We start from the raw sequence: 27,248 nt of genomic DNA, 5'->3' as shown, positions 1-27,248 counted from the left end.
GAATAACGGGATTGAAGACGTTAAATACGAGAATTGATTTTTGGGTACGTTTATTTCGTACAGTCGTCTATTGGAAAGCGAAGCGAAATGAAGTGACGAGCGGTGGAGAAGGCGAGTGATCCAAATTAATTTAGCCATGTGCGAATTGATATTTATAGTCAAACAAAAATAAGTTATACATAACTAGTAGGATAAGTAATTAGCACACATGCGATCAGATAAAAAACAGTCAAGATTAATAAGCAAACAAGTGACAGGGTAAAAATGAATAAATTGATCTGTCCAGAGACTAGAATAACCTGCGTGAGTTTGACATAGTTCCATCCCCTACAATATTAAACCTCTCTATTATTGTTAGTTAGCTTCTCATTTGATTTCATTTTGTTGCTGTTACACAACTCACCACGTCCTATGACAAAAAACAGTATATTTATAATATTCAAGTGAATACAAAATAACATAAACAATCCAGTTAACGCTGAATATGTTTGAAATTGTGAAACCAAATCTTGTTATTAATAATTAAAAGCCAAATTGTCTGTTACTTTAGCCATTTGCACTTTCATTTTGTTAATATTCAGATTATATCGATTGGCTACTGTTGATTTATAGCTCAATGAATCCTCGTCTTGACATAGGAAGCAATTATACATTTTTCATCGTAATCTCCAACAATACTAAAGAGTTGACATATTTAGTCAGTTAATTTCTAGTAGAATGTAATACAACCTTGCCTGTAGCTCTTCCAAAGTTACTGCCGGTCACAATCCCGGGTAAAGGAGGAGGGTTGGGCATGGGGTTAGCGACCCTATCCCTCTGAAAAACTAACTCGCTAAAAATACGCTAACCGGAACGTAATACCCATTCTTGGGTTTACTAGTGCGCGATCTCAATAACAAAGGCCGATGGTAACAGGTGTAATGTGTATAACAACCATTTACATTGACCTAACAAGTTTGTTTTATAAACACATTGAATTTGAAAATGATGGATGGTATGTAAACAAAAAACACCAGACAATGATTTATTTACTTAATACTGAAACGTTTTATTTATTAGATGAGTAGTGAAATAAACTAGTTGATAACAATTTATATCAAATAAAAAAAATATATGAAATACGGAACTACTGTATACATATGTAGTTGATGCATACAAGTCATCTATCTATATGATGTACTATTGATGTCTATCCTAGTGGTGGATTCCATAGTACATTTAGGTATGAAAATAATCATTAATTCACTTGGTAATCAAAATATCAATTACCATTAACTTACTAATTAATAAAAATGTATCATTTTGTAGACAATCTCTACTAATATCAGTATATGTAAATATATAGTATGGTATTTTCCTATACATTTGGAGATCAACCTGAAGCAGCCAATCAATATCCAACTTGTTGATGAACATACAACATTTGTATATATATACTTTGTAAATCTAAAATGAAAGGACCACACAACATACAATTATTCAAAGACATTTTTTAACTAGTTGTTGATCACAAACAGTGTCCAATACTTCAGTAAAGAAATACATTTATTTGACAGTATGGTAACTAAATAAAAAAATATTGAATTGTTTTAAATAGTTATCATTTGATCACTTACTAAATAACGTCAAAAATAAGTACATGCATGATATTTAGAAAAAAACTGGTGTCATTTGTAGATCTACGTTTGTATATCCAAACCTACAGCCTTCGTACACCGTACTTTCTCCATAAACACAACTTATTATCTACCTGAAATATAAAAGATAACAAACTTCTTTGCACCATAAAATTATATAACAATTACTGTAGTTCATTTATAATTCAAATCAAATTAATTGAACTAACACAGCCGTTAGACAAAAAAAAACTTGATTTTCAAACTATTCAGAAACATACAACCTAAGATATGGTTTCAAATTTGACAGAACTTAACCAAATATGGTCTAATTCATCTAAATGAATGATGAATACATGTTTTAATTCTTAAGAATCATATGTTCTGTTAAACAAATATTCTGTTTAATGTGTAAACATCTTTGGATATGGTAAACAGTTCTTAAAAGGTATCATTAGATCATATTATATCAGTTTATATGATGAATCTTATTGATGGCTCACTGTGTAACAACTAGTAGAAAAACAAAATAATACATAAATAAATTAATATATTTGTAATATCCCAATGAGTAGAAAAATTAGATTTTCTGACGTTTCGTGACTCAGTGTAAGCCACTTCTTCAGAGAATAAATAACCAAATTCACATTAATTCAAGTGTAAATAGTACAACGAAACAACACGAATATTATATGTAAATATTTGATTCTATGTGTGTCACCAACGGCATTAAACCACGAATTTGGCTTAGATATGTAGATGATACATTTGTAGTGATAAAAAAGACTGGTCTAAGATCGTTTTCAAAACGGATAAATACACTTTCATCTCACATCAAATTCACGAATGAGAATGAAAATGAACGTGGTGAGCTACCATTATTAGATTGCTTAGTGAAAAGAAATGTAAATGAGTTCTAACTCTATCCATCTACCAAAAGCCCACACACTCTAATCGTTATACTGACTTCCATTCAGCACATCCTTTCAGTGCTGAAATCTCGTTAGCCTTAAATCTTTTTAGAAGAGCCAACAAGGTCATCACTTCAGACAAGGACAAACAAAATGAACAAAAGAATGTAATTAGTATCTTACAATTTAATAATTTTCCCATGACGATTATTAGAAGTATATTAAAACAAAACAGTTCAGTACGTAATAATAATAATTCGAATGAAATGCCATGAATTGGTACTGCAGTTTTACCATACCGTCATGGCACAACTGAAGAACTCCAAAGGATCTTAAGACAACACAGAATTAAAGTATATTACAAAACAACGAACACACTTCGAAATACTTTAGTTTGATTAAAAGAAAAAATCCCATTCATGTCTACACAGAACTGCGTCTACAAATTAGGTTGTGTCGATTGTGATGCCTTCTATATTGGAGAGTCATCTCGCGAAATCTTAACTCGCGCCAAAGAACATATCAGGTACACAAAGAAACCTCCTAATAATCCTGTAGAATTAAGTAGACTTCAGATTAAATCGGCAATAGCAGTTCACGCCATTTTCAACAGTCATCAAATTGATTTCGAAAATATCAAAATACTACAGAAAGGTTTTTCCAACTACAAAGAAAGAAGAGTAGCTGAAGCTTTCCATATAATGCTTAATCCCACAGCTCTCAATAGAAAGGAAGATCTTACTATACATCCTACTTGGACTATTTATCCTAGTCACCTAGTCTGATATTACTTACAATTTTACACCATTACATTACAAATTAAACTCTATCCTTTGTCACTATAAGGGTCACACATTTTTCCTCATTAACAGTGCACACATACACACAAAATTACATACATGTCGCTGATGAATCACCTTGACCGAAATGAAATGACATGACATTGATTTATTCAGACCTGTTTTTTGATTATTCACATAATATTCGTATTGTTCCGTTGTACTATTTAAACTTGGATTAATGTGAATTTAGTTGTTTATTCTCTGAAGAAGTGGCTTACACTAAGTCACGAAACGTCAGAAAATCTAATTTTTCTACTCATTGGGATATTACAAATATATTATTTTTATTTATAACAATCTACCCAATGCTCAATTTATTCAAAATTATCAAATCAAAACTTGGTAATGATACCTAAAAAAAATAATACATACTTTTTACACCATGATTATTTTGTTAATCTTAATTTGTACTAAGCAACAATCTATTTATGATACTAGACTAGAAGTAAAAATACTAACAGCTATTTCACCATCTATGACTAAGTTTATAAATAAAAATATTTTCATTTAAAGTATATGAATGATGTAAAGGATTAAATTAGTTCTGATCTAAATTGAAAATAACAATAATCTGATTTTATTATGATCTGATTTTATTATGATCCGATTTTATAAACATGAATATTCTTCAAATCTTTCATTCACGTGCTTAGAAATTGTTGTATCTATGATGCATGATTATTTATATTGCCTAGATAACATGGAAATGAATGTAAAAAAAAAACAATAAATCATTTAATTTTAAATTGACATCTATAACATTATCATCATCAACAAAATTTTACAAGATGATAACTGAAAGTTGTTTCTATGGTAAATCTACTGTAACTAACTGAATCATAATAATAAACTAATCAATTTCAAGTGTATAAAAAGAGATAGAAAATGTCATTTTTGTTAAACGATTTAGCATTGAAAGTAGAATTTACTCAGTTATAACAATATTTATAAAGTAATGAGATATATAGGAAAAGAGTTTATGATTTATTGCATTACATAATACCTATGACATAATAGTTATTGCTATCTGGAATTAAGTTTCCAAAAAAATATTTTTGTTTGAATATTATGAAAATGTTTTGCATAAATTTCACTAGTATATAAAAAAACACAACTAATTACTGTGTTAGTCAGTTTTAACTAATAACTTGCACAGTATTTTTTTTCAGAATAAATTAACTATTATTGAACGGTGACAAGTAAATTTGGATGAAAATAAGCTTATTCCACTGCTAACTGAAACTTTAATTTGGTTACCTTTCCAATAGGAAGGATCTAACTTCAATATAAGCACTTATGTGAAGTTGTGATCGTTATTCTAATGATCTATATCTTTTTCGGTATGATATTATGAAGTTCCTTACGAACCTTCATTGTTTCTGATTCCATGTTCATCACATAAACATATTTATTCACAAATGTTCTCAAGATGATATATTTCAATAAACTGTAATGCTTTTTAAATCTTGTCATTCCATCAGAACCTATTGGCTTCTAGGGTAAGGGATCTTTCGAAGCAACCTCTGTTTCAAAAGGGTACGAGAACACAAACTCAGAGATGCTAACAGGACGTTCTATACTGCTTCATCTGACTTAGAAGCCATTATAGATTAGACAGATTCGTTATGAGAAAATTTGATGCAGTCAATGTATATCATTTTTGGTCGATTTGTTGTATTTACCCAAGTAAATAATGAATTACCAAGCTTTCATACATCAATGTGAACTAATTGATATAACTATTCTGATTTAGATTGTGATGTTAGAAATAATACCGGTTAATACCGATTACTTCATAAGGACCTCTCTCCAGAGTTCAGAAAGATGATAGTACCTTCTTATCACATTAAATCTAATGTAATAGAATGGTGGATAAATCAGGAGTATTATAAGTAATTTACTCTCTTTCCTCAAATAATTCTAGCGTAACTTTAACTCTTCACTTAAACATAACTCATACTGTAAAGATTTGACATAACGATCTGAATCCTGGTATCGAGAAGTTAGTAAAAGCTCTATCTGAAGTCAAGAAAAGGTTAGGTAATAACTTTGATTATTTTCTTAATCTCAATCAATAGTAAATAATTATAAAATGTTCTCTATTATCCTTGCCGTCTAAGTCAATAGCACTTAACATGAAAATGTTAAGAACTATATTTATTACTTTGTGTAGTTTTATCTATTAATACTGTTCATTAATGAATGAATTTAATGTACATGGACTATATCTTTGAAATAATAATGACAACAGGTCACTAAGCCTATGTCAACTAGTAAGAAGTAATGTAATATCTAAAGTGTATAAAACTTAAGCATTGACCAACGCATTCGAATAATGATCCATCAATTCTAGCTTAACCACTCTAATAGTATCACTGATCCTAGTATAAAGTCTTGTCCAGGTAAAAATTTCCATATTTGTTTCTTTGACTGTATTTATCTGTGGTTTACTGCAGTAGGCAAAATATGAAATTTTCTACGTAGTCGTGTGAGAAGTACGTCATTCTTCTTGATTTTACTCAAGCGCTGATTGAGAACAACATTCAACTTTTGCTTAAAACGTATGAAGCTTCTGTATCTTAAAACATATCGTTTACTTGATAACTCTTAAACAGATGATCAAATGCATATTTCTTTTAAACTAGCCATAAATCATGACTAGGCTACATAAGAGATCCAGTCAAAGTTTCTCAACTATTTTCATGTAGCGTTTCACTGCAAAATGGAATTTTTGATCACAGTTATTTGAACATGTACCTTCTAAGAAAATCATTGTTCATGCTATTTTCAACTTGATTTTATACGATGAATTATACAAAATAGTTTCTGATAATAAAATACGTTTTTACAAACTATCTCAAAACAAATTTATTATTGACATGAAGGCGATCCCCAATAAAAATAAGAAAAAACTTTGATAATTGAATTTATCTTATGTAAACAACATGTAAATAATTCTTATTAACTATTGGAATTTGCTGCTTAAATTCTATCAATGCTCACAGAAAAAGAGAATATATGTGTAATGTTTCTAGGTTGAATATAACATTGTGGTGTGGGTTACTTATATCCACATAAGTAGTATATGAGGGTGAACAAGCATAGAGTGTATTTCAGTAGAAGATCGATAACGAAAGAACGGAAACGAAACGCAATTGGTATGCAAATGCATAAACAATGAAATCAGAGACGATGGACGGATATTTGCAGAAGGAATGGTCAAGATTGAGACAATTGATTGATAGTTTGCAAATTAACTGTTTACTGTATAGTTGTCAGATTTTAGTAAGATATTCGATTATCCCCACTCATGTTCTTGTTCACTACAATATGAGTTAATATAATTTACTATTCCGATTATTATAAGTATGGATTTTAAAATTCCACAAAATTTCGTGAAAAATAATTTCACTTATGGTCTATATTTGTATATAAACCATTGATGATAAACAATAGGGCTTAATGCTTATAATACACAGGATAAGTTTAGACGGTCAGGGTGGTAGAAACGTCGTCAAAACTCATGAATATCTGGACTCAATTATTACGTCTATCCACTTACCAAAAGATTGTTTTTTGTAGTGAGCCATTAGGTGTTAACAAGTAGCTCTTTATGAATAAAATCCATTTCCAGTATCTTACATATTCGGAACTACTGACTGCTATAATATTTGTTAGCTAGGTAATAAATACTTCAACATACTCATTTGAATTGAATAAGATTCGAAAAGAATAGAGTTAAAATGAGCATCGATAAATAAGCATAATGTATGTTTTATATAGTTGAGATCATGAGTCAACTGAAGCCAGACCACCATGGAAAACGTGGAAGAACTGCTCGACATCCATTTTGTCCTATTATGGGATTCCTCAGCAGTGCGCATCCACGATCCCGCCTCGCGAAATTTGAACCTAGGACCTATCAGTTTCACGCTCGGGTGCCTAACCTCTAGACCACTGAGCCGGCATTGGTGGATGTGTCGTTCAATTTCGTGGATCGGTTGAAGTTAGACATTAACACCGTTGGATGCCGGCTAGCTCAGTGGTCTAGAGGTTAAGCGTCCTTGCATGAGACCGGTAGGTCCTGGGTTCGAATCTCGCGAGGCTGGATCGTGGATGCGCACTGGTGTGGAGTCTCAAATTAAGACGAAACGGCCGTTCAGTGCTTTCAGGTTTTCAATGGTGGTCTAGCTTCAATTGACTCATGATTTCAGCTATAAAATTACTAAAATCTCCACAAAAGCCCCTTCTGATACTTGTATGTAACAAACAAATTCTGTAATTTCTTTGTTTTATTAAATAAAATCAGTAATTTTAATAGTTCATGTTTCTTTCTTCTATGCATTTTCGTATTTCACGCGTAATTCCCCGAGTATATAAAAATGGCTGATTGATGTGATTACATTATTCTATATTATAAAATGAATAAAACATGAATAGTTTCCGGTTGTTAAATTTATTGTATATGTAAACATGCATGTAAAAAGTATAATTTTTCTCTTTATAGGATTTTTCTATTTCAATCCTTAACAAGATTTAGTGCTCTACATAAATAATATTCAAACCATTAAGTCAATAGACCTGATAGGATTTTTCATATAACTAGCTCTTAAAAATAATACTTTAATGGGTGGGTTTACTATTGAGGTCAGGTATAATAGTTTAGTTTTGTATCAGGTTGAAAATCAATTACAAGTACATTCAACAAGTAGATTTAGATTAAGTTTGCTATAAAAATTTAACTGGCAAAATAGAATAAATCTACATGTTATCTAGAAAGACTTTCAATAAAAGCATTAAAACAAAACAATGTAAATATTTTCTCCAGTCGGTGAAAATGATTGGCAGTACTTGTAAGTTGTTAAGAGCTAACTATTCGAGTAGGTCAATAAATTATAACACATTAGAAAGGAAATATTGAAAGTTTAATTGAAATTTATCAAACAATGCCATTCATCCTAATACTATGTTATTGACCTATTTTTGTAACTTGCATGTTCCTTTCTTCACGTGATCGGTTCAACATCATATCCTGCAGAGTTAAGGTCATCAATACAAAACTAGTTTACAACATAGCATTCTTTTAGATTTAACTAATTTGTTCCACTTCCTATTTTTATCAAAAGCTATTCAGTCTAAAAATGATTGCTAAAGAAACTTTATCGTTAAAATGTCTGTACACAGTTTAATCAGTACAGACTAACACTAACAAGTGGCATTTTACTTTAGGTTTTATGTAATGGCGTTAGTCATTGTTTGTACATCATTTATAGGGTTCATTTATATTAACCTTTCAACTAATTTACCTGATATTAAGGTTATAGAAATCTCTTCAGAGTGAACTCTGGACAGGCACTAGATGCATTATGAAACACTGTGACTTAATAAGAATATTGTCGACTGAACACGATCGTCAAGTCATACTGAGACCATTATTAATAATGTTAAAGCTATACGATTAAAAAGTAAGTACAGGTTGGCGAAACTTGATGTTTTTGTTTGATATCCTTTCAAAGTCATCCCAATGTCTTTTGAAAACCTCTTAATACGTATTCAGACTATTTAAAAATTTAGAACAACATATATAAGCGAACAATATTGTTTTCGATTAGATCCTCATCAGGCTTTAATATACAGTAATATTTATATGCATACACGAAATTATTAAACCAATCAAGGCAGTTTATGAGTCAATGATAACAGTGGAATAGATTACATAATTAAAAATAATAATAAGTGAAAAGTACAAATTGGTAGTGTAATGACAGGTGTAATAGTTGTGATAAGAATAATAAAAGGCTTGAATCAATGTTACATAATAGGAAAATAGGTCAATGATTAGAAAAATATAGACACTGAAATAACATTCATAGAAATTATAAGATTACGTAATAAGAAGTGTTCAGATAATTGGACCGTGAAACGAATATTTGAAAAAAAATAAATAATTGTTAGGGGAGGGAAGAAAAATAAACGAAGAAAGAGTATGGAAAATAAAATTATTTATTAAGGCCAAGGGAGAGATAAGGGTGTTACAAATTTCTTATGAACACAAAGACTTGGGTTGTTGGATCGAATTCCTATAGCTTCTGCTATGTGTAGGAGACGAGATCGAACCCCATAAGGAAAACCAGTAGGAATACGATAAATAACTTTAAAAGACTGATTTCTGTCCACTTCATGACCGCTATCAATCAAGTGTGAAAGAATCGAGCTCCGTATCGATTTGACTATACCTTTTCCTAACCACGAAGGGAGGTGTTCACTAAAGCTGGTTCAGTTGTCTGGTAGTGCGCCCAATATATTACTGTATATTAGAGTAAAGCCTGATGAGGATCTAACCGAAAACAATATTATTCGCTTATATATGTTGTTCTAAATCACAATATGGGAGTTTTTCATATTTAAAAATTGATAACGTCTAACTCTGTTATGTAGAGTCTCGTGTATTAAACGTTGTCAAGCTAAAATATTATAAATTATATTCTTTGTTTGTTAAACTTCATTTTAATACAAATGAGAGGTCTGATTCTCTGTGCTATTATTATCATCAAGTACTCCCAACATTTTTTAGAATTGGCTAATGAATAAAAAAAGCAAATATCCCAGTCAAATACTAAGTAGTTACTGATTTTCAGAGTTTAACCAAGCAGAAATCTTGTTATAAGAAAGCGGATTTACAAATATAGAAACTGATAACATAAGTTGTAACTCTAAAGCTGTATCATCGATTCAGCTTAAATATTATTCATGTCTTAATTCAACTCTGAGCTTGTTTACATATTATTCCTAGAACAGCTGATACGTATGAATTAAACAGTATTCAATAAAAGAATACTAGATGATATATTTCTATTAACCGATTGATATTTAATTGAAATATCGTATATCAGCTTTAACAAATATTATTTTGATAGTTGAATTCATGAGTCAATTGAAGCTAGATCACCATGGAAAACCTGGAAGCACTGGACAGCCTTTTTGTCCTAGTACGGGACCCCTCAGTAGTGCACATCTACAATCCTGCACGCAGGATTCGAGCCCAGGACCTTTGGTCTAGAGCGCAAACGCTTAATCTCTAGACCACTGAGCTGACCGGCATCAAACGATGTTAATGTCTAACTTCAACCAATCCGCGAATTATTTTTTTATTTTATACATTTCAGTTAGTTCAAACTTGATTTAAAGTTTCATAAGGAACTGTAATGTATTTATTAAATGTTCCTATTATTAAATATTTGACGTTGTCGCTAACTGTTCTTCCTAATTTGGAATGTATTATATATGTGAGTACTTGAATATTTTTTACTTATTTAACTGATTAATATTATTCGCATGATCTAACTTACACGATGTTTTATAAGCGAAAATAGATAGTGGTTAGTAGTGGAATCCAGTTTGACGCGCGTTTCGCCCTATATGAGACTCGTCAGCTGGATGTACCTGCATCTCAGAGTTGACATTCACTCTGAGACTCGAATCCAGTACCTTTCGCTTTAAACGCCATTGCGTTATCCATTTAGCTACTGAGTCCTGATAGCCACTTGCTTGTGCAATGAGGTGGAGTTATAATCACTTGTTACTTGTATCTTCCTATTATTATTTCGGACTGCAATTGATCAGTCTCTTGTTGGCATATGTGCATATGTGCCTGAAGTCACAAGCTTTATAAGCAAAGATTAAATAACAATGGCAAGATACAGGTAAACAACAACAAGTGAATATAAACGATGTTTGCTTACGCTTTTTTGATATTCATTTACCCTGAGTTTTTTTGGGGGGTTACATTTATACCTACGTGTCACTACAAGTTAAAATGAATACTTGGATGAATTGTTTTTATCTTTTTTAAAATGTTTCTTTTTATATTTTATATTGATAAACTTAAGATTGATAATCTCATCACAAACAACTTCTCTATGAATGATTGATTTTAATTCCTATCCAATATAATTCTTATTAAACTGTTAAGTTAATATAACCAAAGTTTTGATGTTTTCAAATCAGTCATCCATAAGAAATGTCATGAAAATTAATGTATTAAACCAAATATATAAAGTTATTAGCTTAATCAAATTATATCATTGATGCTTTTTAAATGATTCACGCCATTTACTATGTGAATCTATATCTATTATTTTAACCCTTAAATGATCATACTTTAAAGTGTTTTGACTTAAAACTCAACCATGTTAACCTGATTAAAAGTAAAATAGGATGATTTTATTGAATTCAATTCAAAGTATTGAATTAACTTTTGTTATTAAAGTTGACATTTGAACATTACAGTGATACTATTACCCAATAGATTAGTTGCACATCTATTCGTCGCATTACAAAGAAGCCAATCTGATACCGTACACTTTAATTAACTGTTCAATTTTGTAAAAAGCTTTTTTTTTAATGATATGACGAGTAACTAAAGTAAATCTCTCATTGTATAAATGAATGACACAACATATTCAAATTTTTAACTAAAGTAATTCTTCTTCTCAAAATTTCATTGAGTATCTTTGTCTAAGCAAGTCAGATTTATTAAGAAAATTGGCTTTACTTATCAATATAACTAACATTTTTTATTGATTAACTCTATCGATTAACATAATAGACATTTTATGACTGTTGCAAATGAAGTTTAGCAAAACGTCTGATAATGATTGTATAAAATTAAAAAGATATCCTACTGAGTTTTTATACTTGACAGAAATGTACATATAAAGTTTCATATTGAATAAACAGAACCCAAAAATACATCAACCTATTGTGGTAAGGTGGATACGACATATAAATAAATAAATAAATAATACGTTATCATACAAAATAAGCTTTATTGAATAAGAAATATTCATCGTTAGAATGTAACTTAAGTAGTTGGCATTGAATGCTCTACAGTGGGGTTGTTCACTTTTTTTATTCCACATAAACTTAGAATTGACTTCAATGAGGAACCTTCAGTATTCTGAATTAGAAATCAGATATTTAAGGTAAGTAATAATGATATGTGATTAAATTCACTTTGAATACTTTTATGAATGATATTTCGATTCAACAGCTCTTTTTATTTTCTTACTTAAAAAATCATTTTGGTGGTCCTTTATCTGACTCCAGTTAGATCGTATGACTGATTGTTATTGAAATATACATGTCGCCAATCCTTGTATAAAGCTATCGACTTAAATCGCATTAGTGGATAAGGGAACTAAATAAGTCTAATACGAGAATGGATTTTGAATACTTATATTTTGTACACTCATTGATCTGGACAGACAATCAAAGGCAAGAAGCATAATGACGCTCAGTGGTGAAGGTATGTGAGCCAACTCCGTCTAACCAAGTATTGATCGATATTTATAGTCAGAACAAAAACAAGTCACAGACATGTGATGAGTAGGATAAGAAGTGCACACACATACGCTCATATAATAAACAGTCAGTTGATAAGTGAATGATTAACAAAGTCAAAATGTAATTCAAGAAGAATGAGTATATTAGCCTGTTAGCAAGTTAGAATAAACTATGTGGGCTTAACATAGCAACTGACACTACATCTTCTTGTAATAATGAAAAAAATTATGTTAAACTTTTATTTTATTTAATTTCAGATACTGGATTTATCTAACAAGTGTATTATGGAAATATGAAATTTAATAACAATTCAAAAAGACAACCATATCGTAACATACCATATTCATATTCGAATTGAACGATTTATCATACCATTTTGTCAATTCTATCAAATTATGATGAATATTACTGAATATAACGAAGATGTATTAAAACCATTTATTCTAAATTTATTTATAATCAATAAAAGTTCAACATGTACCCAAATGGAATCATTACCAGTTTCCGGTTTATTTAGTTTTTATCGTGCTATAGGTTTATTATTAGGTCCATTAAATACTATATTAAATGGTTTATGTGTTCATATATTTAATCATAGTTCATGGAAAAAATCTATAATGAGTAGAATATTAAAAGGATTATCTATTATAGAACTTGGTATGGGATTAAGTTTATTTATTCATGCATTAATTTTTTCACAAAATTCTACTACTACATCACATTTACATCAAAATACAACTAATAGTATCTATCCATATCATAATGAACAAGATACTATTCAAACAAATGCTTATATTAAAACAATATTCTCATTTTTTATTATGACAATATCTAGTAGATTTTTAGTAGTATTTCAAATATCACGTAATTGGTCTGTTGTATTATTGGCAGCATATCGTTATGATCAAATATGTCGACCTATTGGTTCACCTAGTGCATTTCCACGTGAACGTATTCGTTATATATTAATAATTATATTTTTTTTAGCTTGTTTAATTGTTATACCAAGAATATTTGAAAGTGGTATAGTTGTATGCTATATATCAGGAAATGTATCAAAAGATTATCCTTTATTAATTAATTATAAATTATATCAAATTTTATATTTAGGTTTAGTTATGTTTATTGTACAATCTGGTGGTCCAGTTATATGTGTATGTGTATTAAGTGCATTTGTTATAAGAATTATAGCAAAACGTCGTAAATTTCATCGAGAAAAAGAACAACGTTCAGCTAGAAATTTATTAAGACGTCAAACAATGGAAATAGAAAATAATCAATCAAATTTAAAAAATAATATCATTAATAATTATAATAATAATCCTTTAAAACGTAATTCAAATGGTTTAACAAAAGAACTAACTGAAAGACCAGCTCCATCTGGTGATAAATTAATGTTTGCTGTTTGCATAACATTTTTTATTTTAGAAACTCCAGCATTTTTCAGTAAAATATTAAATCCTTACTTGGAACAAGATTATCCATTAATTGATTTAACATTATCAGTTATTGCAAATCTATTGATTTATTTAGATTCTACATTGAATGCATTCATTTATATGGCATCTAATCCTTTATTTCGTAAAATTGCTCGAGAAGAATGTATACAATATCGTGATCGTTTAATTTGTTGTAAAGCATCAAAACCTAATCAAATAGCTAGAATAAGTCGCCTTTTAGACACTGAGACAAATGCTATCTCAATCAATTCATAAAAATATCATATAACAATATGATATGATGATTTAAGTCAAAATACATGATGGTTTATTGTCTATGGATAGATATTGTACAAATTCTGTTCTTAAAATTCTTTATTTTTTTTGTATTTTCGATTATTTATGAGTTCAGAGGTTCTTATTACTATGTGAAAAACTCTTTATGTTATAAAGAAGATGAATATTATCATTATTTCTCTTATTTAAACATGAAAGCAAATCTATGATCTATATGAGTTATTGTTTTAACTTTTATGTATTGTATAAAGAAGAACTGTCATTTAAGCTCTATTTTTAACCGTTTAAACTGTGCTATACTGATTGAATCCCAAAACGAATGAGTTTGGAAAATAAACAAATAACGTATCACATCTTTCTATTGAGTTAACATCAGAAACACCAATGAACGTCTTTTATTTCCATAAATACGTGTACAATTGTTAATTATAACCACAGTATATAAAACCTCAAGATTTGATGTTGTTGATTATTTTGATCTTAGGTGAACACACAGTTAAACAATTCAATAATTCTATATACCTTCTTATCTTTATGAGCTTTGTACTAAAAAAATAGCCTAAATTATGCTATTTTGAGGTGTGAACATGTATAGAGGCGGTTCCATTGTCGAAAAAGTGTTTTAACCGCTATTTCAGTTTATCATTCGAATTAATGTAAGTCCATATCCCTTTATATTAATACGAAAATGTAACTGGATCGTTGTTGCGAGACAGTTATTGCCACAGCTGAAAAAGTCCTAATTATTAGATAGAAAGGAATTGAAGAAAAACGGAAAGCAAATTGAAATATTGTGGTTCTAATAACTGATAATTAGAATTTGTCAACTGATGATTCAGTTATTTAAAAATTTCCAGGCCATTTTTAGAAAAAGATCATACCTTGACAGATCTGCTAAGAGCACAAAACTTCTAAAATGATTTACTTTGAAGGTGAATGCCAAGACGATTCATTAGTTCTAAATGATTTGTACCGTGAGAATAAGTGCCAAGTAAATACACATAAATTTGCATTCAGTGTTGTAGCATACTTCTAAAAACTCAACGTTATACTGTCTGCTATTGTAGCCAACATTTTTTAACTATGCTATAGTGTTGTAGAAAACTGTTATGAAATTTTTTATGAATTTTAAATTATATCTGTTGATTTTTGATTTATCACCTTTACTTACTTAACTGCTAACTTATTTACGAATGTTACATCAAGTGTAGCAGAAGCTGCAGACAAAGTTTCTCAAATCAACACTCTACTGGGCACTCTTTTCAAGCACTTACCAAATGCTATTCATCCTTTCCATCTATGTCTCCGATAACCGGTTCAATGTGTTCTTTCATCTGTCTTCCTATCTTTTCCCCTGAGGATTCCGAATTAGAGCTTGCTTTGTGATGCTATTTGATGACTTCTATAATGTGTGTCCTATACAGATTCAATGTCTCTTCCTAAGTTCCTCTTCATATGAAAGCTGGTTTGTTCTCTCTCAAGTAGGCTGTTGCTGATAGTATCTGATAAACGTATTCGAAGTATTTTGCGTAGACAACTGTTTGTGAATACCTTTAATTTTTCGGTTATTGTAGTAATTCAGCAAGGTTCAGCTCTGTACAGCGGATCAGTCTTGACGTTTGTAATTAAAATTCCGACTTTGGTGTTGGGTGACAGCTATTTTGAGTATTAGTTAACTTTCAGTGGTAGGGATTCTGTTCAGACAAATCAAGGTCAACAATTCACTTCAAAACACGTATGACAATTATTCTTAGCTGTTTTACAAGTTGTTGTATGAAAAATAACCATGAGATGTTTTCGTTATGATTCATTCAGTTAAATCTACATTTCCATATTTGAGCCACAATTGAAATGTATGGATATGTATTATCTGACGTATATCGTTGATTATCTTTAAGAGCTATCTGACAAATTACTTGTGATATCCTTAAAAACACCATATCATAGAATTCATGAAATACTTTAACAAATTATTTGTTTATAAATAATGAAAACAATTATATAGAAATAATGCTTTTCATCAATGACTGATTCTGATACTGTTGAACGGATTATGAACATTTTATGCGTTAAATTAAATTATCTTCTGTCTGACTGTTGAATGAAGCATATGAATATATTTATGCTTGAGCAATTAAAAACATATATATTTTATATTACTTTACCAATCACCACTAAATCATATTTTAAGTGTTTTAGAACTGTTATTACATTAAAGGTAATAAAACTATGTAGAGTATCACATGTTACTAATAACCCAACATCATCGCTGTCAACAGCTAATATTACTAAATAAACAAGTTAAAAATGTAAATTACCAGACACCAAGCTAATAGTTAGTAAACGAAATGCTTTCCCTAAAGATTGAAAGTTCGATACCTAGTAGAGTTTTAGGGGCATGCAGCTGGGAAATATTATACTCGAACAATATGACTATCTAATCCTAAATGATTTTTAAAGTTCCATGATTAAAATTGGTCCATGGTGTAAAATATCTCAAAAGCAATTAATTTGGACTAATTATCTATCCTAATATTTTGCATATCCTGACAACGTATTACTCTGTGATTTACATCTCAGATGTTTTTAAACACAATATAAACTTTTAAATTGACCAGACATGTTAAAAAACCAATGTAGTATTGTGAAGTCTGCTACTGATATCGATAGATATAAGTGGTATATATCACCAATCGAAAGTGAAATGTCTGAAGCCAGAAGGTTAAGGAAATTGGAGGAAAGAAAATGAGAACAGTGAATGGTTACTAAGGAAATGAAGGAACAGTGAATTCTGAGACGATTGAATGAGATTTACAAAAAAAACAGTCAAGTTTGAGACAATTGATTAAGATATTGCAAATGAAGTATTTACTCATTGGTTGTCAGATTTTACTAAGACGTTTTGTAGTTTTATTATCAAATACATCCAATTGTCCCCACTTATGTTCTCTTTCACTACAGCATTACTGTCTTCATAATTTTAAATAATCAAATCTAAATAAAAACTGAAACATAACAGTGACTAGTCGACATAGTTTTTCGATAGACGTCATTAATCAATTTTCAAAATTTTTCAAAATAACATTTCCTTAATTCAGAAAATGTGTTTATTCTCCAATAGAAAGAAAATTTTTCAGCACCTAAACACATCTAACAGTCTATTCAATTATGTATATTGAATAAGAATCTTTTAAAACTTTGACCGGATATAATTTGATTCGGTTTTTTTTGTTTTTTCATCTGTAATTTAACAAAATGAAAAATTAATTTTTTAAAAAAAAGGAAAATTTATTCTTCGAAAATCAAAGTTTTATGCAATTTTTTTTGTTTTACTAACCAAAACAAAAATTCATTTTGTTCAACTATAATTATTGAAGATTTATTCATTTTACGCTTAATTAACGAAATATCCTTTCTTTATTTTTTTTCTACAATTTTTCTTTCACAAATTGATAATATTCAATTGTAATACTGTGGAATAAATTAACCAATAGAAAAAGTCTAAATTAAACGAACTTGAAAAAGAAAAAAAAGTTTTTTATAGATTATTGAAAAGTAATTCGGGAAATAAAAAAACAAAAAAAACTGGGAGGAATATTTTGACTAGAAAAAATTTTTTTTCTTTTTTATATTTTATTTTTAAATATTGTATAATAGTATTTATATGAAATGATTGATGTAGTGGATATAATCTTATATGTTAGTTTACATGCTCATAATGAGTAGTTGAACTAGATTAAAAGATGAATTGTTAGAATTGTTTGAAAATCTAAGATAATGTAGGAAATTAATGGTGGAATAAATGTATGAAAGGTGAATGATTTTTAATGCAATTTATAGTGATAAATGAAGTTTATTGTAAACGGAAATGAGAATTATTTTAAGGGAACTATTAGTATGTTTTATTAATGATGATAATTTAATTTTAAACAATATTTCATGCATCAAGTCATTCAACATGCATTAATTATTATTCCAGCTTCATATAATACTGAACGTGCATCAATGGGGCTATTCATAACATGATATGGACATGCTTATTTTTTAATATACCAAGTATTGTATCCAACACTGAATTAAATTCTAAATGTGGCTTCTTATTTTCTTTCTATTTCTTTTACCTTCGACCTTGTTCTCAAGTTGTACTCTCTCTATATACATCAGTCATTCTTTTATATGAATACAGTTAAGTTGAAATCGTATTCAAAATTCATTTGAAACTTGTTTATTACTATCTATAAATAGCAAATTTGGTCTGTGTTTGTACTTTCAGACAAGTTGGCTTCCTTCTAGAAGTTCGTAGGTCATGTTCATAACATCATCCTTTTATAAAATTCCTTGGTATAAACTGAAAGATGTGTAACTTATCAAGAATATATTGCTTCTCAATCTGTTTAAATATAATTTATAATCAGCGTAATTAACTAACAGCATATCTTTTATTGATTTCAAACAACTTTATTTATACTTTTGACATCATTGTTTCAATAATCGGTTACTTCTTCGTTATTAAATTATTTTTTAACCACTGACTTAGTGACATGCAGTTAATCTGAATTACGAATAATATTAAACTGATTTTGATTAAGCCACGAGTTTCATCAATTATCTAACATTCAATTAAGAGCTTTCTTTAAAAGTGCTCGATAAACCTTTACTACGTTTACAAGTCAAAATCTTTTTATCACAATCAATGTTTCTACAACCCATAACATCACAGTGATGAGGAATATAATCCACTATCTACTAGACATCATAAAAGAGCTAATTTTTATCTTCATATACCTTAACAAAGGCTTAGACTATCCACTACTGTCCACATTGAACAAAAACTGTTCTTCCCCCAGTAATATCAATCGATGCATCATTATACTACTAGACAAACCAAAGGATATCTAATGGGTATAGATTTCCACTTTACTATGTACAGAGAAATATAGCAAGATAGTAAAGAAGGATCACCACTCCTTGACCTAACTTTTCAGGAAATCCTTAATTCAACGATAAATCAAATAACAACTGGTTTAGAATTAACAGATGAAAATGAAAAATTCTTTCACTATTATATTTACTGAAGTTCTGTTTTATGTGTCGTGAGATGCTCATTGATAAAAAAGGACATTTCAGGCTGTTCATTAGAAGGAGAACAAATAATTACACAATAAATCAATTGTTTAAGTTACATTGCCTTTTCCATAGGTGTTATCTAGTGAACCGCCACTGTGGAACACTATCTTTGTGACTGTTTTCCATCTTAATTTGGCCAGTTATCCTTTGGGAATTCTTCCTTCGTAGAGCCACCGAATTCCATAATAATTTAGAAGATATTTGAACATTACGTACAAAAATATATATACTTAACTTTTTGTGGTATGTTATCACATTAGATGTAAATTATCATGTACAATAAAATATTATTATCAATATTGATTACTGGGAAGTTTTTCGTTTGACAGAATTGTCAGGTTTTTTTCATTTTATCAAATGAACATGAATTCAAACTTAGAACTCATGAATTTAACAAACGAAGCCATACAGTGAAAGTTTCAAAGAATGTCTCAAGACATCTAAATATCAATAAGAACCAATAAAAATACCTTTAGACTGAATATAATTTGAATGTTCAATATTCATTCTACAAAAATGTCTTTCTACCTTATGTCAGTTTATGAGAACAATCAGCTCACCAATATTCTACTCAAACGAAATAATCTTAAGTCAGTGACATGTAAGATTTTTTTAAATAAAGAAAATACCATATGACCTATTCAATGTAACTAAATAGGTATCATTACCAAGTTTTGATTTGATAATTTCCAATAAATTGAGCATTAGGTAAATTGTTATGAACAAAAATAATATATTTGTAATATTCCAATGAGTAGAAAAATTAGATTTTCTGACGTTTCGTGACTTAGTGTAAGCCACTTCTTCAGAGAATAACTAACGAGAATATTTTCCTATATAAAAGAATCTAGAAAATATTTATAGTAAGAATTTGTTTCATTCTTGTAAAAAAATTTTTTTCTTTAAATTTTTACATTGTCATATGGAAACAAAAAATCGAAAATCGATAAAACAAAAAAAAACATTTTTATTAAAATTAAAATACTTTTATAATTTTAAAAGAATTTGATTCATATAACTATCGTGACCAATTGATATGTCATTAATAAATTGATTGTTATTTTTTTGTCCATATAGAAATAATTAATTAAGGGTGAATAACAATTTTTTTAATTATATTAAAAATCTTTTTTCTATTTAGTTGATCCCCATTAAATTTAATGATTTTTTTTATTAAGATTCACATAAGTTAAGTTGAACAAAATGGAAGGGGGAATAAATTGGAAATATGTAATTTCTTTATTCTCTTTATTTTTTTGGTCTTTAATGTAACATTGTCTAAAGGGGTGGATAAAAAATTGTTGGAACAACAGAGAGAATTTCCTATTTATTAATAAATTTTTTTTCAATATCCATTAAAATAAGAAAAACAAAAGAATAATTGTTTAACCTAAACTACAGTCAAACAGATTACAATGATGAATTGTAACATTTTATTGATATTCAAATGTATATAACCCAACTAATTATGAAGGTAGACATAACAAAGTTGTATTGATAATTTGGTATACTGATTGAACAACTGTTCTGATAAATGTTAACATTTGTTTAGCTGGAACAGTTAATGGAATTCAGGAAGTAAAATAAACTTTTTATATTTTTCCAATGTTAATGTCTGTTATCGAAGTCTTGTTTAAATTCAAATAGCTGAAACGATTTGGTTGATTTTATTATGTTATTCTTCTAACGAAGCAGATATTTAAATATGAACAGATATTATTCAGAAGCAGAAAAATAAATCTGGCCTGACATTATTGAGTTTTAAGTAACGATCAACAATTGAAGGTATTGAGTCCACACTTCAATCTGAATACTCTCTCTCTCTCAATATATATATATATATATATGTTGGTAGCGAACTAGTTTCGTCGATAGATCTTGGTAACCTGTTTCAAATTTTTGAAGATTTACTTTTAAATTAAATCATACAAAAAGTGGATTTACAATTTAAAATCTTGATCTTCAATATTGGATTATGAATGCTCATACCGTTATTAGCACAACCTTAGAAAGTGTATACGTCTATGAGCCTTAAAGTAGTTTTAGTATAGTATCCATAAAGTTGGTTATTAGGTCAGCTGATTGTTTATAATACTGAGAATTTGAGGATCATTGAATTTTTTAGTTTGACATCACGGATCAGGATCATCCAGTATCGATAATCGACTGAATTTAGAAATGTAAAACAATATAAACTAATTCAGTGATCTGAAGACTAAGCGTTCGCTATGAGGCGTACATATACTGGGTTCTATATCAGGTGAGGTTGTGGATGAACGTGTTAGGAAAAAACGACTATCTATATCGTCCTGGCTTTTATAAGAAAGATTGTTGATAGAAAAATATGATAACTGATATATGAATTTGTTTTACCATAACAACTTATTCATTTTAACTATTCTTACCTTTTAAAAATTGCATTTATGAAAATAGGGTATGTTACAATTTAAAATGAACGACATATAATGACTTATGACATATTTAAAATGGCTTGTGTGTTCCACACCTATTTTTGAATGTTGAACTTCAATGCTGTATGCAATGCATTATTTTGTTTTAGACTTTTGAAAATAAAATTACATTACAATACTAGATTTATTCACTGTAACGTCGAGTATAGTACGGTCGACGACGCATTTTTCATATTATGATTGTTTGACATAAATTTCGAAAGAAAATTGATGGCTTATATATATATATATTCATCTTAATAAAATTTGACAGTTGATCCCTTATTATTAGAAAATAATTCTCCTACAGAGCATATAAGTCAATATAAAACTTGATCTTCCTATTTTTGAATATATTACTTTAGTGGATATTTTGTAGATATCTATTTGGACATTTATTGTTCAAACTATGAAGGCAAATGACTGCCACGTCATAAACTGACAACTAAAAATTCTGTCAAAATATATTTTTGCTTAAGGAACTATACAACTAGTGATATGGATTTTTGGGTTTATTAAGAATTTAATCAATATTTTAAAAATATTGCTTATTGTGCTGTTACACTGTGCTGTATTAACGTAAGCTATTTAGGAACTATTATTCATAATTATTCACATAGAATTTCGTTTACCGGTGTTTCGCAGTAAGGTAATTATACATCTTCAACATAAATCAACAAGGGATTCATTTAACTTTAAATTTTTAAGATTATTTCGTTTTTTGGTATGTTTGACCAGATTTTGATCCATCTTAAATGGTATATATGCAACCAGCGCAAATTAGACCAATAATCATTATTTCACAGGTTTTTATAAAATAAATGGAAAGTGGCTAGCAGTGCGATCCAGTGTACGCGTTGTATACTATTTAGGACTCACCAGTTGGATCCACCTATATCTCAAAGTTGTTGTTAACCTAGTGCCTTTGATTTCCAATGAGTTATAGAACGAGTCCGAATAATTCCTAACTTATGGAAGGAGTATAAATTTTAATCCACTTTGTAATAATTTGGATTACTAGCATTGTAAGTGTTTTCGATTGAAGCCGAAGGGTCTGCGTTTAAATCCTCTAGTAAATATCAACTCTTGGATACAACTGCATTTAACTGATGAATCTGAAAAAGGATGGAATAAGCGTTTTGAATTCACTCTGTTAGCTACATTTCATCTATTAAATCGAAAAGGCTTTTTAATTTATCCAAGTCATAAATGCTTTTTCAGGTACATTCAATGAAAAGTAATATAAATACATACATATTTTTAAAAAAATGGTAATAATATAAGTTTTGAATTTTTTTTAACTTGTTAGATCTAAAAATCTTTTTATTCTTTCTTTTATTTCTACAGAATGAATAACTGAATGTGCTTAGATTTCTTCATATAAGCGATCAAAGCAACATTTAAGACATGCATTAATTCACTTAGATGATAGGCTCCGTTTAAAGTTTACTGAATTGTCAAATTATATTATTATTTCTATCAGTAAACATTCTACCCACTAACTCAATATAACTTGAATGAAATCAAGTTTTAGTTACAAAACAAATAATTTATCTTTTATGTATGAGATAGATAGTAAAATATTGATAAAATTTTGATACATTTTCTCTGTTTATTGGTTACATTGCCGAATAAAAACATGAAGGCTTTAACCATAATATCGGTGGTTACTATGACAACAGATCAATGATAAAAGGAATGGTTATTTAAAAATGTGAGACAGAAATAAAGTTAATTGACTACAGTTCCTTGACACTAGGTTATGGAACATGACTCTATATTTGCCAATTAACACATCATGGTCCATCTAAACCAACTGTTTGGAAATGAAACTGTAGTAGGCTAAGGTTGTTATGAATTACCTTTGAAATTGTACATGTAACACTTTTAACTATTTTCAGTACGTTACATGAATAAAAATAAGTTAAATTTGAAAATTGTGGCTAAAAACGGAATTTCAATCCATTTACAACTACAAACAAAATTTATTTTGTTCATTCAGAAAGATCAAATGTAGTCGTGTTTAACAATTAGGAAAAAAAATCCCTCAAACATGTACAAAATAATAATGAATAGAAATACTTCGAGAGTACAGAATTATTTTTCTGTTTTTCAGGTTATGCTTTTATTATTACTACAAGAACTGTTGTGATGTGGTCTACTTATATCCATATAAGTAGTATATGACGACGGTCAGGTATAGAATGCACTTTGGCAGAAGATCGATAAGGAACGAACAGAAATGATGCGCGATCGGTATGAAAATGGATGAACAATGAAATCAGAGAAGACGGAATGATATTTGCAGAAGGGACAGTTAAGATTGAGACAAATTATCTGTTTACTGTATGGTTATCAGAATTTAGTGAGATAGTCTGTAATTTGTGCTTAAATACATTTGATTGTCCCCACTCGTGTTCTTATTCACTACACAGTTACTTAATTGCTTAATCAAAGATGAAAATCCATAAGAAATTTGTTGGTTTTCTCTTATAAAAATCATATGACATACACCCAGATGTAGCTAAAGATCATTAATTACAAACCATTCAGTTGATAATGTTTCAATTTATTGTATTTATAATGAATACAAATTGTCTGCATAATGTTTTTGGTATAGAGATGGTTCTTTGTTTTAAAAATATATAGATTTAAACTGATTCAACTACGTTTTACTACACAGAAATTCATTGATTTATTCATGTTAAAATGATAAAATTTTATCATCATCCCATGATATGACATTATAAAACTGTATAGACTTGATTGGAAATATCAATTTCACAGAAAAAAAAGTGATTAAAATACCCTTTTATCAATAGTATATCTTCCTGCGATAGTGAAATAAGAAAAAGTTTCTACCGCCACTGCACAACTTTAAACAAATAAGAGAATTAATATTTAGAATCAATAAATAACATGATTTACTTATCGTTAAATAAAATCATGTGATTTTTAATTGAATCACAGCAAAATCCTTACAAAACTTAATGATTTTATAAGCTATTCAATGTTCCGATGGTTTTAAAAAGCCAAAAACTGTCAGCTTATTATTTGCTATTTTCAGTTTTCAAGTGACCGAATATCGCTTTCCTTTACACGCTAATTTATTTGTTTGATATTAGAATTTTTTCCTAACATAATATTTTTCCTTAAACCTTGGATTATCCTGTAACAGAAGCGCTACCAGTTTTAAAGTTTATCTTAAAAAGAATTACATTCCAGATTGTTCATTTGAACATTTGATATTTTCTCTGTGAAATTACAAGTTCTCGGCTCCGCTAGGGTATTTTTTTAAAACATCGTGCGAGTTAACAGAATGTACTTGAAAAAAACTAAGATACTGCATCCAAAAAATTTGTAAATATGTGGATTATTTACATTGTAGTGAACAAAACACGGATGGGGACAATCGATTGTATTTAAGCACAAATTACAAACTATCTCACTAAATTCTGATAACCATACAGTCATCAGTTAAAAGTTGCAAAATAACTATCAAGTATCTCAATCTTAACTGTTCCTACTGCAAATATCATTCCGTCTTCTCTGATTTCATTGTTCATGCATTTTCATACCGATTGCGCATCATTTCTGTTCGTTCCTTATCGATCTTCTGCCAAAGTGTATTCTATGCCTGACCGTCGTCATATACTACTTATATGGATATAAGTAGACCACACCACAATATGAGCTTCAATATTTACATTGTATGCGTGAAAACCGTACAATAAATATTTATTGATTATGAAGTAATGGCATTGCCGGACAGTATATAATAGATAACTCTATATCTCAGTAAATGATAATTTTTTACTCAGAAACTGTGCACTCATATATATATATATGAAGTAAATAATATGATGAATATATTTTGTACATTAATATACACGTAGACATTCAATAGAAATGAGGGAGTGGAGTTCATATTGATGGATAAAATACATTAACAATAAATAAACGAATCATCAGACTAATAAGAAATTATAAGACACATAAGAGATCAAATGTCATGTATACGACTATCAAATAAGAGATTTTACTGTAACTTCATGCCCTAGCAATCAGTCATTGTATATGAGAATAGGTATTTACAAAAGGTGGTGATATAAAAATAGTAATAAAAATAGACTGGGTTAAATGAACATTTTATCTTTTTTTCACTGTACGTAACTGAGCTATCCTTGTAAGTGTTTAGTGACCCTTAATCTGACTTTAATTATGATTTTTATCGAAATTTACATCCGAGATAAGCTCGTATATAATCGCGTTGGTGAATAACGGAATTAAATAAGTCAAATACGAGAATGGATTTCGGTTACGTGTATTTCATACAATCGCTGATCCAGACAAACGGTCGGAAAAACGAAGCTTAGAGAAGAGAGTGAAGCCAAACGGATCGGAGATAACATGTGATCCAACTCGATTTAATCAAGCATGAAGTGATGTTAATAGTCGCATAAAAATAAGTTACAGACATGTGATGAGTAACATAAGAATTACACACATATACACTTACATAAAAACAGTCAAGGTTGATATGCGAATAATTAACAAGGTCAATATGTGACTCAAGAAGAATGAATAAATTGCCCTGACCAGAAGCTAGGATAAACTATGTGGGCTTAACATGACTACCGACACTACAAGTGCTCCCTTAAATATAACACCGATGTGGGATGAATGTACATTAAAGTGGTCGAATGCGATAACCCGTTGTTTTCCTAAATGTGTGATAGGGTAATATAAAATACTCGAAATGAAGACGGATAAAATGCCTTTCGTAATGTAATGACCAAATGTTCGCAAATATCTGGTTTCAAATATCACTCTTAAGTTTCGAATCAATATCACTGTCCTTTTTCTGCTTCGAGGGGCCAGATTTCCTCTTCTGTGTTATCTTCTTTGCATATTTTTATACGGTATAAGATTAGAATATGAATCGGACCTCTGCTTTTTGTTAATTCGAAAAAAAGAAAATAAATTCCTTATACATCCATTGCATGTAGATTTTTTAAAGATGAACCTCATTAGAGAATCACTAAATCTTCTTGTAAACAGAAAGTGTAGAAACAAGATCTTGAACTCTACTTTTTGATGTATGCCCAACATTCATTAAACTTTGTCGGTGGTCATTACCTTCGTCAGAAGAGATAAAATTCTCACCAACACATCACTTATACATTTTAAGCACTTTTATTACCTTAGCTGAGGTTCTATT

At 29.3% G+C, this 27,248-nt stretch overlaps 1 protein-coding gene across 1 annotated transcript; it reads left to right on the top strand.

Annotated features, from left to right (window-relative positions):
- Window positions 1-13,109: 13,109 nt before the first annotated feature.
- Window positions 13,110-14,429, top strand: Smp_204230 (uncharacterized protein; the record flags this gene model as incomplete). Its single annotated transcript, XM_018789827.1, has 1 exon — window positions 13,110-14,429. One exon carries the CDS (start codon window positions 13,110-13,112, stop codon window positions 14,427-14,429), a length of 1,320 nt encoding a protein of 439 aa, XP_018655231.1.
- Between the last annotated feature and the right edge of the window lie 12,819 nt (window positions 14,430-27,248).

The sequence above is a fragment of the Schistosoma mansoni genome, chromosome W (genome assembly GCF_000237925.1).
Source record: "Schistosoma mansoni strain Puerto Rico chromosome W, complete genome".
Classification (NCBI taxonomy): domain Eukaryota; kingdom Metazoa; phylum Platyhelminthes; class Trematoda; order Strigeidida; family Schistosomatidae; genus Schistosoma; species Schistosoma mansoni.
Note: the sequence above shows the minus strand (reverse complement) of the source record. Positions and strands in the feature narration are given on the sequence as shown.